The sequence below is a fragment of the Nasonia vitripennis genome (genome assembly GCF_009193385.2).
Source record: "Nasonia vitripennis strain AsymCx chromosome 4 unlocalized genomic scaffold, Nvit_psr_1.1 chr4_random0003, whole genome shotgun sequence".
NCBI classification, from domain to species: Eukaryota; Metazoa; Arthropoda; class Insecta; order Hymenoptera; family Pteromalidae; genus Nasonia; species Nasonia vitripennis.
Window position 1 is genome coordinate 596,634 of NW_022279638.1, and position 16,591 is coordinate 613,224.

At 46.1% G+C, this 16,591-nt stretch overlaps 2 protein-coding genes across 20 annotated transcripts in view; both read right to left on the reverse strand.

Moving 5' to 3' along the window:
* Positions 1-16,591, reverse strand: part of LOC100679361 (SNF-related serine/threonine-protein kinase) — a 738,484-nt gene that overhangs the window by 502,912 nt on the left and 218,981 nt on the right. The gene's annotated exons all lie outside the window — the stretch shown is intronic.
* Positions 14,371-14,909, reverse strand: LOC103317335 (putative transposon Ty5-1 protein YCL074W). The gene is made up of 2 exons (XM_031928042.1): positions 14,905-14,909; positions 14,371-14,830 (listed from the first exon to the last, which is right to left on the reverse strand). The coding sequence occupies exons 1-2, from the start codon at positions 14,907-14,909 to the stop codon at positions 14,371-14,373; spliced, it is 465 nt and encodes a 154-aa protein (XP_031783902.1).

A 16,591-nucleotide genomic window follows, 5' to 3' on the forward strand; every position in this document is an offset into this window, starting at 1 on the left:
TCACAATATGACAACTGTCGTGAGATTTTTACAAAAAGTGCTACAGATGACAGTCACCCCACTGATGAAATAGTATATTGTGCAACTAAGGGGGAAAATTACCTACGGCGCCCTCGACTCCCACTCGTGCTCAAAACATCACCCTCGCTAAAAAAAGCCACTCCCCCTTGTTGCACACCGTACTTTTTATGATAAGTGCACGAATAGGCCACTTATCATGCATATGAAGGAATAGGGGAAATTCGAGGACTTATCGAAGTTAAACAAATTTGGAAAATTTTAAAAATTTGGAAAATTTAAAACATTTAAGAAATTATGAAAATTTAATAAATTTTCAAAATACTTATATCGACACACACATCTATCGGATAGGCTGCAGAGTGAGGAAAAAACTACTCCCTTGGGAGGAAAAAGTTTAGTAGTACAAGGGAGTAGTTTTTTCCCGCTGTTAAAAAAACTCGATTTTTCGAAGTGGCTTTTTCGTGCACATATCATGAAAAATATATTACATACAGAGAATATAAACATCAAGACAAAGATGCACCTTCAGTTTCATTTTTGACTAGACCAATAGACGAATTTAAAAGAATTGTTAGTATACAACTTGATGCTTTTTTCTGCAGGCTATGAAGCAGCGTCAAGCACCGTTCATAGCATCATCATCATCATCGCCAAAGACTAGTCGAATTTACAGAAGCATGTACAAATCAACATTATAAAGGTTGCTTTGACGAAGTCAATGATAATTGCTATAAACATAAAATAGAAGCTCTAAGGTATTTATGTCAAAATTTAGGCAAAAACAAAAGAACATAACAACGATTTCAAATATAAAGCTACGAGGACACTATCTTCTAACAATATAAAACTAAAAAATATTACTAATGTGTAATTTTTACGAAATATGTTTGGACCACCGAAATATTGTATATATATATATTGAATATGTATAAAATACTTATTTGCATTGTAACGAGTTGAGCACCGCAGCCAACTCGTAGCGGTATGAGTACCGCTGCGCCGCGATGAAACCGCGTAGAGTCGCGTGCGCGACAATAAACACGTGCGAATTCGGCAATAGGCGCGAAAGAGATAGAGAGCGAGCGCGCGGGCTAATCCTTCAGGAGCGCGTTCAGACAGCTCTCGGCCTTCGCTAGATAAACACGCGACTTCGCTAGCAAATTCAAAGGTCTCGCGATATCGTTTGTGCTGTGCTGTGTCCAGCGATTCGAGGTGCATTTTGTGTGTGTGAGTGTGACGCGGAGCCAGGTGACCCCAGCCTTAGCCTAGCGGTCCAGGGTGGTTATGAAGTCTTGCGGCCTGTCCAGGACTACGACCGTCTTCGACGAAAGAGAGAAGGTTTGTGTGGCGCGCAGTGCATGAGAGAGTGTGAGTGGATATCATCCATGCGAGGGTGATCCGGCGCGCGCGACCTTCACGTTGATACACACGTGCGAGCGCGAATATTCTAGCGTCGCGGCGAGTCGCAAAGTTGTCGGCGACTCGCATACTATTGTTTCATTATTGTAACTTCACGTTTGTTTCGCGACTGACAAATATAACCTTAGTCTTTTTATTTTACGTGAGTGGTCGTCATTTCTAAACCTCGTTCGCTTATTTCCGATCCCTGTTCCTTTCTGCGAATACCGCCGCCTCCGCGGGCGTTATTTAATAGCATTTATTTAACGCAGTTGGTGCAACCGAGCACGCGCCAGGCGGCGCGTAGACCCAGCAAACAGAAGCAGCTGAAACAGCTGCATGCAACGGAAGTGTTTCGCGGGCGGAGAGGAATCCTCCGTCGCATCGAGGGAACGCGATCCAGTCGTTCTACGAGTTATTCGTTGATCGAATTCACACCCCGTTACATTGGCGCCCAGTTCGTGGGTTAATTAGGAAGGAACGCGCAAATATTGTAATTTTCACGATTTTCGGCGCGAGCGAGAATCCGTTGCGAATTTCAGAAGGTCGCTCGAGCGACGTAAACACGAGCATTGCCGTGTTGTTTACGTTGCGCTCAAATCATGCGGATTTGAGCGACATTCGAATTTATTCGTGCGGCGTATACGAATAATTCGAACGCAATTCACACGAGAAGTCTGTGAATAATAATCGGAGATTTTTGTTGCCAGGCCGAGAACAAATATCTACCGATATTATCAAACGACGTAGAATTAAACGACTCGGAGCAGCGAAACTCGAAGCTGACACTAGTATCGCATGCTCTCCGAGTCTCTTTAGGATAGAGAGTAGCATAATTATTTTTCGTGACGTCTCGTGTGAAAGCAGAGCGTATAGGCGAAATTGTAAGTTGTTTAATTATTAACAATTAAACAACAAAAGGCAGCAAAGCGGCAACACAAACGCGTGTGTAGTCTACGCACGCTATAGTGGAGCGAAGCGCGCAGCGGCGCGAGTGTGTGAGAGAGAGTGCGAGCGCTACATAGAGCCAATTCTACGAGAACGCGACGGGCGCGAGGTATACAGTCACTTCCACGGGAAGACGCGAAACAGTATACGCCCAGTTTTAAGCCAAGAAGACCTCAAGATTTCTCAAGAAGAGGACACACTCGACTCGCAGATCGAGATATACGCGTAATTCCGCGAAAAATATTTTTTTTTTCTTCGGGTGTATGAGTGCGTATATGCCTGTAGCACAAACTGTGCTACGAGTGCGCGCGCCAAAAGCAATTCGTGCTTATCTGGCGTAATTAAAATTTTTTTTACGGATTTCGCTCCGATTATACGAATTAGATTTTTCGTTTTATTCGATTTAGCGTAATAATCTACGTCACAGCGACGCTCTTAGGTGTGCAAGTGTGTGAGTAGAAAGGTTGTATTTTTGTAGCTTACGTTGTAGCAACAAGAATACAATCTAGGGGCTATCTGGAGTGAGTGCGTAGGATAGGGAGCTGCCACGTCGTTGTTGCGCAACCGCGGAACGTCGTTAGACGCAGAAGACACACCAACATGGCTAAGAAAGTAGAGAAGGTCGTCGAGAATTGGTGCTTGGGCATCGACGAAGAAGAGATGGACGATGCCCTCGAGAGAATGCAGTTGAAGCCAGACGGCAAGCAATTAGATCGCGTTGCTAGGCTAAACAGATGGCTTCTCGGAGAGTATACCGAGTCAGATTTTAGAGAGAGTCTGGACACCTCGATAGTAATGGCGCGAGTGAAGAGGGAAGAGCTGCGAAAGTCATTCATCGACGCAACAGCCGAACAAGTATCGACACGCTCGATTTATACGGGCGATTATGACACCGAACAGCCGCACCCTCTGAAGCTGTTACAACAAGAGATCGAGGCCAACGAAGTCGTGGTGATGCCGGCGATCGAGATGAACTACGGTCAACCGGCGCAAGGATTAGGCCTACCGACAGGGCCTAAACTACAACTGCTAAACGCGATGACAATGCAAGACGCGTTCGCAGAAATGCCAGTTACTGAAGAGAGTGAACAGGCACAAGCGCCAGTGTCGACGCCGGAAGACCAAGCCAGGTTAATGGCGCAGGAGGCGCAAGGGCGAGACCAGAATGGAATAGTCAAAATAGGGTTCCGACAGGGAATCTGGTCATGACAGTAACCACGACAACGACGACAACGCCGACAACTACAGCGAGCGAAGGCAAAAGCGAATACGTCTGGCAAAACGGAAAGTTCCGCAGTGTGAAGGTCACTGCACCACGCGCAATCATGGGCGCAGCAGCAGTGACTAGCGGATTAGACCAGCAAAGCGCTGCAACAACGAGCAATCGACCGCTTAACCGAGGTTACGGTGAAAACGAGCGTTGCAGCGCACAATACGCCCAGAGTTACGAGGTATCAGCGCAAAATTCGGTAGCTCAGAATGACATGCTCAAGCCAGTCGATAGCTGAGAATACCGCAACAATGAGGGCGCTGATTTGCAAGATGGAGGCCATGATGTCACAAGGCCGACTAACATAGCGTCCAGTAAAAGGGTGGAGACACCAGCAAGCGTGGGCAATCCACAGAGCTCACGCAGAGCCGGTCATGTGAATTTCCAGGATACGTATAGTATCAATCACATGAACCACAGCAGCATCCGCGAAAACGCGGGCGCGGTGGCTGGTGGAGCTTTCAACTCTTGGATCCCGGCGAATCCTCTCTATTCGCAACCCCCAGTAGTTGCTTGGGGGGGGGGGGGGGAGGAATGCGAATGCGACGAAAGCGCATACGCAAGTGCTGAGTGAAAGTAGCAACTACGATGGCTCACAAAGACAGAACAACAGACCCAACGGTCCTGCGGTGAACAAATGGGGGATTAAGTTTACCGGGGACTCGTCACAAAGCGTCGAGAACTTCTTGAAACGCATGGAAGGACGCAGAATGCTAGACGACCTGTCCGATGCGCAGATGTTAGCGTCACAAGAAGCATTGACGGATAATGCGTACGAGTGGTTACAGAACCGGCTCTCCGAACAGGGAGAATGGTCTAGCTGGGACGATTTCTGCGAGTGCATGAAGCGATGGTACGGGCAGACGCAAGGCTATCAGCAGAAATTACTGAGCGAAGTAATTTCGAGGACGCAAGGGCCTGGCGAACGCGTGCGGGTGTACGTGAATAACCTGCAAGGGATAATGCGGAGGATGGTTCCCCTACCAGGCACTAGCCAGCAACTGGATCGGATCTATCACAATATGCTGCCTAGTATCAAACGCGGGCTCCAGCGGAAAGATTTCTCTACCGTGGAGCAGTTGCTCGAAGCAGCAGTCGAATTCGAGGCCGCACTAGCATGCGAAGCTTCGTATCGAGCACCTCCGAAGCCCGGGGTAGCAATCGTCCCGGAATGCGCATTTAAGGGCGAAACGCCGAAGACTGGCGGTAAAATGCCGGTGGCAGCCATGGGGTTTGCGGAGCAAACCGACACCCTGCCCTTATTGGTTGACGCCATAGGCAAGCTGTTCGACACGAAACTTGCAGCAATGGCGCAACTGGCGAAGCACGCCAACGCGGTAGGAGGCAACAAGAAGTCAGCCTCTCAGCGAGGGCGCTCCGGACATAGGAAAGAGAGAGGCAAGTCTCCTAGTCCGAAGCGCAAAAGCCAGAGGTCTGGCGAGAATTCCAGTCAATCGGACCAAAGAGAGCAAAAGAAGCCAATAGAATGCTTCAAATGCCGTGGAAAAGGTCACATTGCCCGAGAATGTCCCTTGGGTAAGGGAAACGGCAAAAAGGAGGAGTAGGCAAGGTTACTGCTCCTCTTGAACCGTCGCGCGAGGAGTCTTACCGAGAGGAGAGGCACATGACGGAGGGCGTAGCTGATACCTCAGGCGGGAGGCCAAATAAAAGCCTAGCGTGGAACCTCAGGCGATTTTGATCGCATGGTCGCACTGTTGTCCAGCGAGTCTCGCCAGCTGACGATATCGCCAAATCAAGACACCGCTAGCACCTGCGGTCGACCTTTGCGACAACGCGATGGCCGTCAAGCACAGTGTGCAAATGGTCAGACGTCGCCGATCGTAGGATTTGTGGACTTGCCATTCGACGTCGCGGGTGTATAACGCGACGTAACGGTGGCGATCATGCCCGAAGCGACCAACGAATGTCTAGTTGAGACGAATTTCGGACGCCTGTTCGGCGCAGTCCACGATCCAAATGAAAACGTCCTGTATCTGAAGAAGGAACGAAAGATTGTCCAGCTTCAGATGGCTGTAATAGCTACAGCAGAGATGATAGATATCGCCGCGGTTGGACTCGCGTACGTCAGTGACGACGAGCACGCGCAGATTCGCAGAATGCTGGACAGCATCCTGCCTAAATCCAACCGTACGATCGGACGGACGCAGTTGATTGAGCACGGGATAGAAGTTGGATCGGCCAGGCCGATAAAACAGAAGTATTATCCCTTGTCACCAAAAATAGAGGAGGAGATGTATCATCAAGTACGAGAGTTGCTTGCTGCGGGAATCATCGAACCCTCTGACAGTGCTTGGTCAAGCCCGGTAGTGATGGTGCGCAAAGCGAACGGGCAAATATCGTTTTTGCGTCGACTTCCGGAAATTTAATGCGCTGTCAAAGGCTGACGCATATCCATTACCTAACATGGATGATATCCTTCGTAAACTGCAGAAAGCGAAGTACATATCGCGTTGGACCTGAGCAGCGCGTACCATCAAATACCGTTGAAGCTGGAGGCGAGACCTCTGACGGCCTTTACAGTTCCTGGGCTAGGTTTATTCCAATTCACGCGTATGCCGTTTGGTTTAGCCTACGCTGGAGCGACCTTCCAGCGAATGATCCAGAACTCCAGCCATACGCGTATTCCTATCTCGACGATATCATCATCGCGACAGAGACGTTCGAAGAGCATCTCGAGTACTTAGAGAAAGTGCTCCAGCGAGTGAACGCGGCTGGATTGACGATCAACCGGGACAAAAGTGTCTTTTGCCGAGAAGAGGTGAAGTACCTCGGCGTCTTGGTTAATCACGATGGTTTTCGACCAGATCCAGAGAAGATAGCGCCCATTGTGGCGTATCCAGCGCCGAAAAACCGAAAACAGCTGAGACGTTTCCTAGGAATGGCGTCGTGGTATCGCAAATTCTTGCAAGAATTCGCGACCGTCGCTGAACCACTCCATCGCCTGACGAAGAAAGGCAGAAAATACGAGTGGGGGATGGAACAACAAGGAGCTTTCCAACAAGTGAATGCGGTGATAGCGTCTGCATCGATTCTTCATCGCCCAGATTTCGAATCACAGTTCGTGTTGCAGACGGACGCCAGTGACACCGGGCTCGGCGCGGTACTTTTCCAAGTAATCAACGGAGAAGAGCGGGTTGTAGAATTCTCGACCCGCACGATGTTGAAAGCCAAGAGAAATTACAGCGTCACGGAGAGAGAATGTCTCGCTGTCATCTGGGCTATACGGAAGTTCAGACCTTATATTGAGGGGTATCAATTTAAGGTCATCACGGACCACAGTAGTTTGCGGTGGTTATGCAACTTGCATAATCCCACCGGACGCAATGCCCGATGGGCACTAGAAATGCAGGGCCACGTCTACACTGTGGAGCATAGAAAAGGCCTGCTAAATGCCGTACCAGACGCATTGTCGCGTATGTACGAAGAGGATACAGTACCAGTCGAGGCAGTCGGATGGGCAAGCGAAACCCAGGACGAATGGTACTGCGAAAAGGTCCGTGAGATACAGCTGCACCCGAGCAAAGATCCGCTGTATAAGATGTACGGCGGGTAGCTGTACTACTTCTGCCCGGATGAGAAATTGCCAGCGTCTATGAATGACGATACGGCATGGAAAATCGTCGTGCCAAAAGAAAAGCGAGCAGAGATCTTGCGAGAATGTCACGACGAGTCATCAGCCGGTCACCAAGGGTGTGAGAAAACTTGTGCGCGCGTCGCAATGTACTATTACTGGCCCGGTATGTACACCGACGTCGCTGAGTATGTTCGACGATGCTTCGTTTGTCAGCAATGCAAAGTCGAGCAGCGCTCGCCAAGCGGCCTGATGGGGAAACGAGTAATTACTCGGCCATGGCAGATCATAGCTGGAGATGCTATGGGGCCGAAACCAAAGACCGCTCGAGGAAACGAATATACTCTGATATTCGAAGACTTGTTCACCCGTTGGATAGAGTGCATTCCGATTAAGCGGGCGAACGAGAAGACAGTCCTGCAGCATCTCCGAGAGCGAGTCTTCTTGCGGTACGGTGCGCCAGAGGTATTCCTGTGCATCAATGGCACAGAATTCAAAAATAAGGCCATTGATCAATACCTCCGAGAGCAAGGCGTGCGACATGAACTGACGCCACCTTATCACCCCCAGGCGAACCCAGTAGAGAGGGTGAATCGCACCATAAACAACATGGTGCGCGCGCTCATCGAGGAGAATCATAACACATGGGACGAGCGATTGAGCGATATCGCCATTGGGTACAACAGCGTGCCCCATTCCTCGACAGGTGTGAGTCCGGCGATCCTAATGTACGGGACTCAATCGAGGAAGCCTTCTGCAGCGAGGCGCGGGCAGGACGCAGCCGCAGAAGAAGAATTGCAGCGACGCGCGATTGATGCATGGCACGATCGCATGTGGGATTTATCCCAGCTGCGCGAGCAAGCGTCGCAGGGGACGCAAGGCGCGCAAGATCGCCAGAAGCGCTACTATGACGCCAAGCGTAAACCGGCGTCATATAAAGTCGGAGACTTAGTGATGAGGCGAAATCACGTGTTGTCTTCTGAAGCGGAGCAACGCTCCGCGAAGTTAGCGCCCCCATATATTGGGCCGTATAGCAGCACCACGGAGGGGCGTGCGCCGTCGGCTGGCTCGAAGGCGATGGAGGAGCCTTCGAGCGAAGAGGCAGCCGAAGCGGCGTGGAATCAACACCGCGCTAAGTTGGTGGAGGCGCTGGATACGCGTCGGCTGGAGGGTGAGGCGTACCGACTTTATACGCAGTCGGTGCGCAAACACGGCGACGCCTTCCGCCGATGCGCCGGCAAATGGGCGCGCCTGCTCGAGGATGGGCGAGCGGCGTTTGACGCCGCAGAAGACGCGCGACGTACAGTCGCTGGGCGCAAGCGGGAGGACCACGAACGACAGCTGGCAGAGGAGCGGCGCCAGCGCGAAGAGCCCGCGCGCGTAACGACATCGGGGGCCGCAGACAGGACGTCACAGAAGTCCTGCTATGTCTGCGGACACCACAATGTCGCAAGGAGTAACAAGTGCCCGAATGTACGGCTGCATAAGGCCAAATAAAAGCCTAGGCACGAGTACAACCATAAGAGCGTGGCTTTTTTTTATTAGCCCAGCATCCCCAGATCCATTATCGCAATGCGTGATATGACAATTCGTCGCGGACGTACGAGGATAGAATCGACATCTGGTCGATAGATCGATTCTAGGGGGGGGGGAGGGGGAGGTTGTAACAAGTTGATCACCGCAGCCAACTCGTAGCGGTATGAGTACCGCTGCGCCGCGACGAAACCGCGTAGAGTCGTGTGCGCGACAATAAACACGTGCGAATTCGGCTATAGGCGCGAAAGAGATAGAGAGAGAGAGAGAGAGAGAGAGAGAGAGAGAGAGAGAGAGAGAGAGAGAGAGAGCGAGAGCGAGAGCGCGGGCTAATCCTTCAGGAGCGCGCTCAGATAGCTCTCGGCCTTCGCTAGATAAACACGCGGCTTCGCTAGCAAATTCAAAGGTTTCGCGATATCGTTTGTGCTGTGCTGTATCCAGCGATTCGAGGTGCATTTTGTGTCTGTGAGTGTTACGCGGAGCCAGGTGACCCCAGCCTTAGCCTAGTGGTCCAGGGTGGTTACGAAGTCTTGCGGCCTGTCCAAGACTACGAGCGTCTTCGACGAAAGAGAGAAGGTTTGTTTGGCGCGCAGTGCGTGAGAGAGAGAGAGAGAGAGAGTGCCTGTGTGAGTGGATATCATCCATGCGAGGGTGATCCGGCGCGCGCGCGACCTTCACGTCGATACACACGTGCGAGCGCGAATATTCTAGCGTCGCGGCGAGTCGCAAAGTTGTCGGCGACTCGCGTACTATTGTTTCATTATTGTAACTTCACGTTTGTTTCGCGACTGACAAATATAACCTTAGTCTTTTTATTTTACGTGAGTGGTCGTCATTTCTAAACCTCGTTCGCTGATTTCCGATCCCTGTTCCTTCCTGCGAATACCGCCGCCTCCGCGGGCGTTATTTAATAGCACTTATTTAACGCAGTTGCGCAGCCGAGGAAACGCGATCCAGCCGTTCTACGAGTTATTCGTTGATCGAATTCACACCCCGTTACAGCATAATAATTAATATTTGAGTAGGAAGAACACATTTTTTTTAAATTTTATTTTTTTAAAAAACTATATATCCTATTTATAAAATTTTAAAAATTTGAAATGTCGTTTTAGACATTAGCAGCAGTGAAAGTATTACATTGAAAATCCTCAAAACCTTGTGATTTTGACTAATTAAATATTTATGAAAAGAATTGTAATATTACTTTCATAATCACTAAAAATAATAATATGCATATTATATTAATAGATGAGTACATTATACATTAAGACTGCATCATGTTTTGTAATATTTGAAACTGTAAAAATCATCGGTTATTTTTCATTCAAATTTTGAAATATTTATTTTTAAAAGCTCAGTTGATTCAACAATAGTACATTACGATACGTGTGACTTAAATGGTTGTTTTTTACACGGCTCAGTTAGCACCCGAGCGTAGCGAGGGCGCTAAGCACCGTGTAAAACTGAACCATTCAAGTCAAGAGTATCGTATACAATTTATAGCACAGACTGCTAAAGTCCGCAAGTCTCGCCTATTCGTGACTAAAGTAGTCCTTATTTGCACCGTGAGGTTAGCGCACGAGCGTAGCGAGTATGATAAACACGGTGCAAAAAAGGACTACTTCAGTCACAGATAGGCGTGACTTGACAGCGGATTTTAGCCACACTGCTATAAACGAATTTTTTTATTAATTTAAATTCGACATTTTTAGTTCTTAAATACTGACTGTTATAAAACCGTAATAACACGGATTAGCGTGTGGTGAGAAAGAGCGCTGCTGATAGGTATATACATATATACATATATACATATATATATATATATATGCATTCTTTGCCTGGTCTCTAAATCGACATCTTCAAGCAAGCCAGCCAAATTAGCCATTTTATATTTTTACAAAATTAACTACTGTATAAAGATAAATGAACCGTCACCGTTCAGGCGAGGGGCAAGGGGACTCACGTTAAACAAGCACCCCAGTGAGAGGCAAGGGGAACTCACTGTAATCAAGCACCCCAAAGAAAACATAATCCTATTACGTCCACGTCGTTGTTTCTGGGTAACGCTAAAAATAGGAAGTAAAAAGCTTTGAGAAAGTCATAGGTACTTGGCTGACTTTCTATCTTTAAAAAATTGTAAAATACCAAGTGAGAAAGATTTGTCTTAAACAAATTAATGGATTTCATATATTTTTTTGATATTTTAGGCTAATTTTACCTCAAAATTAGACAGATGTTCAAGGTCTTTGATGTCTTTTGACCTTCAAATATTTATTTTTAACTTTTGAAGTGAACAGTAAATTGGCCTTGACACGACCTTACCATGACCTTGATTAGCATTTCCAACGGGAATTCTCTTATTTTTACCAAATCGGAGATCAAAAGCAGGGGTTCTCGCTTGAAAAATCACTTGACCTTTACATAACCTTGAGAACCAAATTCAAGGTCAAGGTTATTGCAACCAGAAGTGAAACTCTCCACCCTTGACAACGTTTTTTAAAAACATTTTGATGTTTCCAACCGTTATTCCGAGCTAACACACATTATTTAACAATTTTCGTAAATTTGACCTTCATATGACCTTCCGTGATCTTGTTCAAAATATAATTTTGGACGTAAAATTTTCTGCACTTTTCAAATCCGGAGTCAAAAGTAGGTCTTCCTATTTAAAAAAATGATCTTGACCTTGAAATAACCTTCAAAAACAAGTTCAAGGTCAAAAATTGTTGGTACCAAAAGTTGACCCCCTTTGACCTTTACAACTTTTGTCTAAAACATTTTTCTGTATCCCACCATAAATCTGAGATATTTCCCATAATAGATTAAAATGGTCCACCCTGTATATATATACATATATACACACCTATAGCTTGGGCTGCGTGCGTGCGCTCGTCCGACAACCTCTGAATCCCTCAGCTTTCCCGATGGCTTTTCTCGGCAAAGGCTACCTTCGTCTCTTTACCTGCAGTCAGCAGTATCCCAGCAACAAACGTTATCAACCATTTCTTATTTGTCTCTTGACAACATTTGGACTTGAAGTGTCGCGGTAGCGGTAGCCAGGGTAGCCCATGACGACGTCTAGGTGGTGCGCTTCGTAGTTTTTGGTGTCTTAGTGTAATAATAATATTCGTGGACAGCGAAAATGTACACATATCCAAAATTTTTTAACATACATTATCAATCATAGCCACCATACTAATATTTTGCGACAGAACAATCAGTGTTTTCATGTTAATGATAAAAATGTTTATATCAAGGGCTTACTTAACTTAAAGTTAAGTTACATGATGATTCATTAGGAACAACTCTCAAGATACTTACTACGTAATTTGCTATGCCCGTTTCATTTTGTTTTCTGGTAAACTAAAATTTTCTTTTTATGTATTAGAACGTGATATAAACACTATAAGTACAATAAAAAGGACATAGCAAGTTACGTAGTAAGTATCTTGAGAGTTGTTCCTAATGGATCATCATGTAACTTAACTTTAAGTTAAGTAAGCCCTAGATATAAACATAACAATATTTTTTCATTATTACTTTGTTTGATTGATCTCAGTTCTTTTTTTATCTGTGATTTCGTTGCAGAATATATCAAACTCGCCTAACCTTTTACTTTTTTAAAAGTCAATTTTTTTATTTAATACTTATATTCTATTTTAGTATATAGAGTTAACATTGCTAGTAGATGATATGGTTTGCGTAACCATGAACTTTAATGAAATGCTACGAAGATTCATTGCCAAAGATATAGCACTGCAAGTAGCAGCATGAGCAATGAGCTGGCGTCATTAAATGACATTAAATGACGTCATTTGAAGCAACAGATTGGAACCTTTTATGACATCATTATTTTCAACAGGTTGTACTTCTAAATACCTATACTCTTATATACTACAAAATTGATAAAATGGTTGCCTACATCGGTGCTACCATCCGGATGGTAGTACGGAAAATGTGGGCTAATGTCCAAGAAATTAATAATTTTTAATAATTTTACTTAACAAACAATAATAAAAAACAATATTTCTTTGGCTTTAGCTCCCATTTTCCGTACTACCATCCGTGCCTATATATGCAACCATTTCATCAATTTTGAAGTATTTAAGGGGAGGTGGGAGCTATAGCTTCGCAAATCCGCCACGGAGTATTCAGTATTTCAAATGCCAAAAAAAAAACTAAAAGCCGTATTGACATTTTCTTTTGATAGAATGATTCGCTTATCTCAACCCTATGGCGCTCTGTTCATTATATTGATAAAATTTCAAATTAAAAAAAGTTAATAAGTAAAATTTATATTTGAGGGTAGCGCTGTAATCGCACAAACACGCGTAAACACTCGCTCGTATTTCACAACTTTTACAAAAACCAAAAGTCCGATTGGTATTTTTTTTCCATAGAATGTTTCACTAAACTCAACACTATGGCGCTCTGGTCTTGGTTTTTCATTGCAAGCTTTATTCAAAAAGTTATATGGAACAGAAAAACAGTGTTTCCAGCTCCCACATCCCCTTAAGTGTATAAGTATTTAGAAGTACAACCTGTTGAAAATAATGACGTCATAAAAAGTTCCAATTTGGAGCTTCAAATGACGTCATTTAACGTCATTTAATGACGTAAGTCAATGACGTCATAAAATGACGTCATTATTTTCAACAGGGGGGAACAAGACATTGAAAAATTTAAAGATACTGCAGTATTTTATTATATGAGTGGTGATTATTCAAGTACAAATGCTGTAGCAAATGATATCGAGTGTATGTGGAAAGGTAGATGGGATAATGAAATATCAATAGCTTATAATAATATACTTGACGTTTTATTTAAGCGGGGTGTGAACGGCGACTGACTCTCGTACGCCTCGAGAGACCTATTTATACAGTATCCCCGTACTCTCCTATACACGGAAGTAGTAGTGGTGGTAGTAGCGGTTATATAGCGAATTCGAACTCTCATTTCCAACACGCCCCCATGTTTGAATTCGCTTATTACATTGAACAATACAAAAGGCAAGAACAACTAATGTACACTCTTAAGTTCGCGATACAAAAGACTTCGCAGACAACATTGTTCTATACCTTTTGATCTAATGACTTACACTGCATCAAACAACATTTCTCACTTAAAGTTCACATTTAAAAACAAGCTATACATAGGTATCGTCGTTATCGTTATAAAAACACGCAAAGGAAAAATCTCAATAAATTTTTAATTATACAGTCCCACACTTAATTTAAAGTTGTTCATCTTAGGAGCCGGCACTGGCTTTGTTAGCGAATCAGCCACCATATACGGAGTTGATACGTGGGTGATCTGTATCTCCTTGTTGTCGACACTATTTATATTGTTTTCTTCAGCACCTTCCAGTGCTCCATTCCGTAACAGGTGTTAAAGCGGCTCATAGTGCTCACCGTATAGGCCAGGTCCGGTCTGGTCATCTGGAGGAGGTACATGAGAGATCCAATTACATTTTGGTAAGGAATCTTACTCAGCTCATCCAATTCAGACTTTGACTTCGGGGATGCGTCTGCCACCAATGAGGAGCCTGCGTCCATGGGAATGCTACATGGGTTACAACCCTCCATTCCGTAGTCCCTGAGGATGCGCACTATGCTATCCCGTTGGTCCATAGATAGAATTCCTCTCTCTCTCTATCCCTGGTAACGTTGACGTTGAAGCATCTTGTGATGTCGCCGAGATCTCTTAGCGTTATGCGCTTCCGCAGCTCCGCAGTGACCTCCTGGATGAGGGCTCTGGAACTTGCGAACACCAGCAAGTCGTCGACAAATACAGCCATCTTGAGCTCCGCACCGCTCCTTTGCAGATGGTATAAGCATGGGTCATATTCACAGCGTTGGAGGCCCATTTCGTTTAGGATGCTACCCAGTTTTACGTTCCAGACGCGTCCACTTTGTTTGAGGCCATAGATTGCTTTCTTTAATCTGCAGACCAAGTCCGGGTGATGCGGGTCGACGTATCCTTCCGGCTGCTGTATGTACACCTGCTCCTCGAGTTCTCCCTGCAAAAACGCCGTCTCGACGTCCAGGTGTTCGATCTCCAGGCCTTTCCTAACAGCATAAGAGAACAGTAATATTAGGGTTGTATATCTTACAACCGGAGAATATGTCTCCGTGACATCTACTCCATTCAATTGTTTACAACCCCTAGCCACAAATCTGGCTTTATATCTCGTTTGATTGTCTTGTTCGATTTCTTATCGGGGATGTCGCTGGCGTCCGCCAAATGAGCAGCTTCGGAATTTCTTTTTCTGCTCAGGTAGTATTCAGTGTATTTGGTGGGCATTCGTCTGACCCTCGACGACCTTCTAATGCCCTCAGTTTGCGATTTGACCCCTGGCTGACCATCGGGCGGCGCGTCCTGGTCGAGCGCATGGGGTTGGTCCGGTATCGCGGGAAGTCCCTCATGCCCAGTCGGCTGATGGCATGGGTTCTCGTTTTCCGTACTCTCCTCCATACTCGTATCGACCTGCTTTAGCTGGTCAACAGAATACGCTTCCTCCTCACTGTTATCATCCGGGTCATCGGCGATCAAGAAGACTGGCTTGGTTCCGTTGATGTTGTCTGGAACTACGGGTTTGAGGCTGCCGTGCTCGTAGAAGGTGACGTCCCTGCTTATGACCACTCCTTTTGCTGACGGGTCCCACAGTCTGTATGCTTTCCGGGTTGGGCAGTATCCGATGAATATACACCTCGTGCCCTTAGCGTCCATCTTGCCTCTCTTGGATTCTGGAACGTGGACTATGGCTTTGCAGCCAAAAACTTTTATATGTGATAAATCTGGTATTTTACCTGTCCATAATTCTTGAGGAGTTTTGTACTTCGTGCAGCGTTTTGGTGTTCTGTTGTGGACATACGCTGCCACCGCAACAGCCTCAGCCCAAAAAGATTTTGCGACACCAGCGTCCAAAATCATGCATCTTGCCTTGTCCAACAGGGTTCTGTTTAGTCTTTCGGCCCTGCCATTTTGTTGCGGAGTGCCCGGGATACTGAGTCGCCGTTTGATGCCGGACTGGTCCATAAGCTGGTTCATCTTTGAGTTTACACACTCGGTTCCGTTGTCGCTCTGCAACGATTTAATCTTGTTTCCGGTTTCATTTTCGACGAAATTATTGAAGTGGACGAAACTTTTGTAAACTTCGTCCTTCTTCTTTAGGAAGTAAACGAACGCTTTTCGACTGTAGTCGTCGAGAAAAGTTAGTATGTACGTCGCATTGCCGTTCGACTTGGGGGTGACATGGCACAAATCAGTGTGAACTATTTCCAGTGCAGCGTTCGCTCGTTTCTCGTTCAACTTGAAGGGTTGTTTACAAATTTTTTCCAAGGCGCATATCTCGCACTGCTCCGCTTTGCCGGGCTTCATGTGTATTCCGAGCGCAGCTCCATCGCGTAATTGATTTAGGCTGTTGTAATTTAAGTGGGCGAGTCTTCTATGCCACAGCTCCATATCTTGTGGCTGCGCTGAAGCCACGAGAGCTACCGACCGGTCGCGTCGGTTATTTTCTTGTTTGTCGATGTCTTGAGGATTTGAAAATCGCGGTACCTTGTATATACCGTTCTGCAGCTTGGCATACAGCACTAAGTCTCCCCTTTGGTTCATAATTTTGCAGCCTGATGATGAGAAAACAGTACTATATCCTTTTAAATTCGTTTGACCGACCGATATGAGGTTTACTGTAATGTCAGGAACCTGCAAGACATTCAGCAATTTAACCGTTATTCCGTTCTCCAGCCGAAGGTATACGCCTCCCTCTCCTCTGACTTGCACTTTACTGCGATTTGCCACGGTAATGTACGTCAAATCGGATTTAT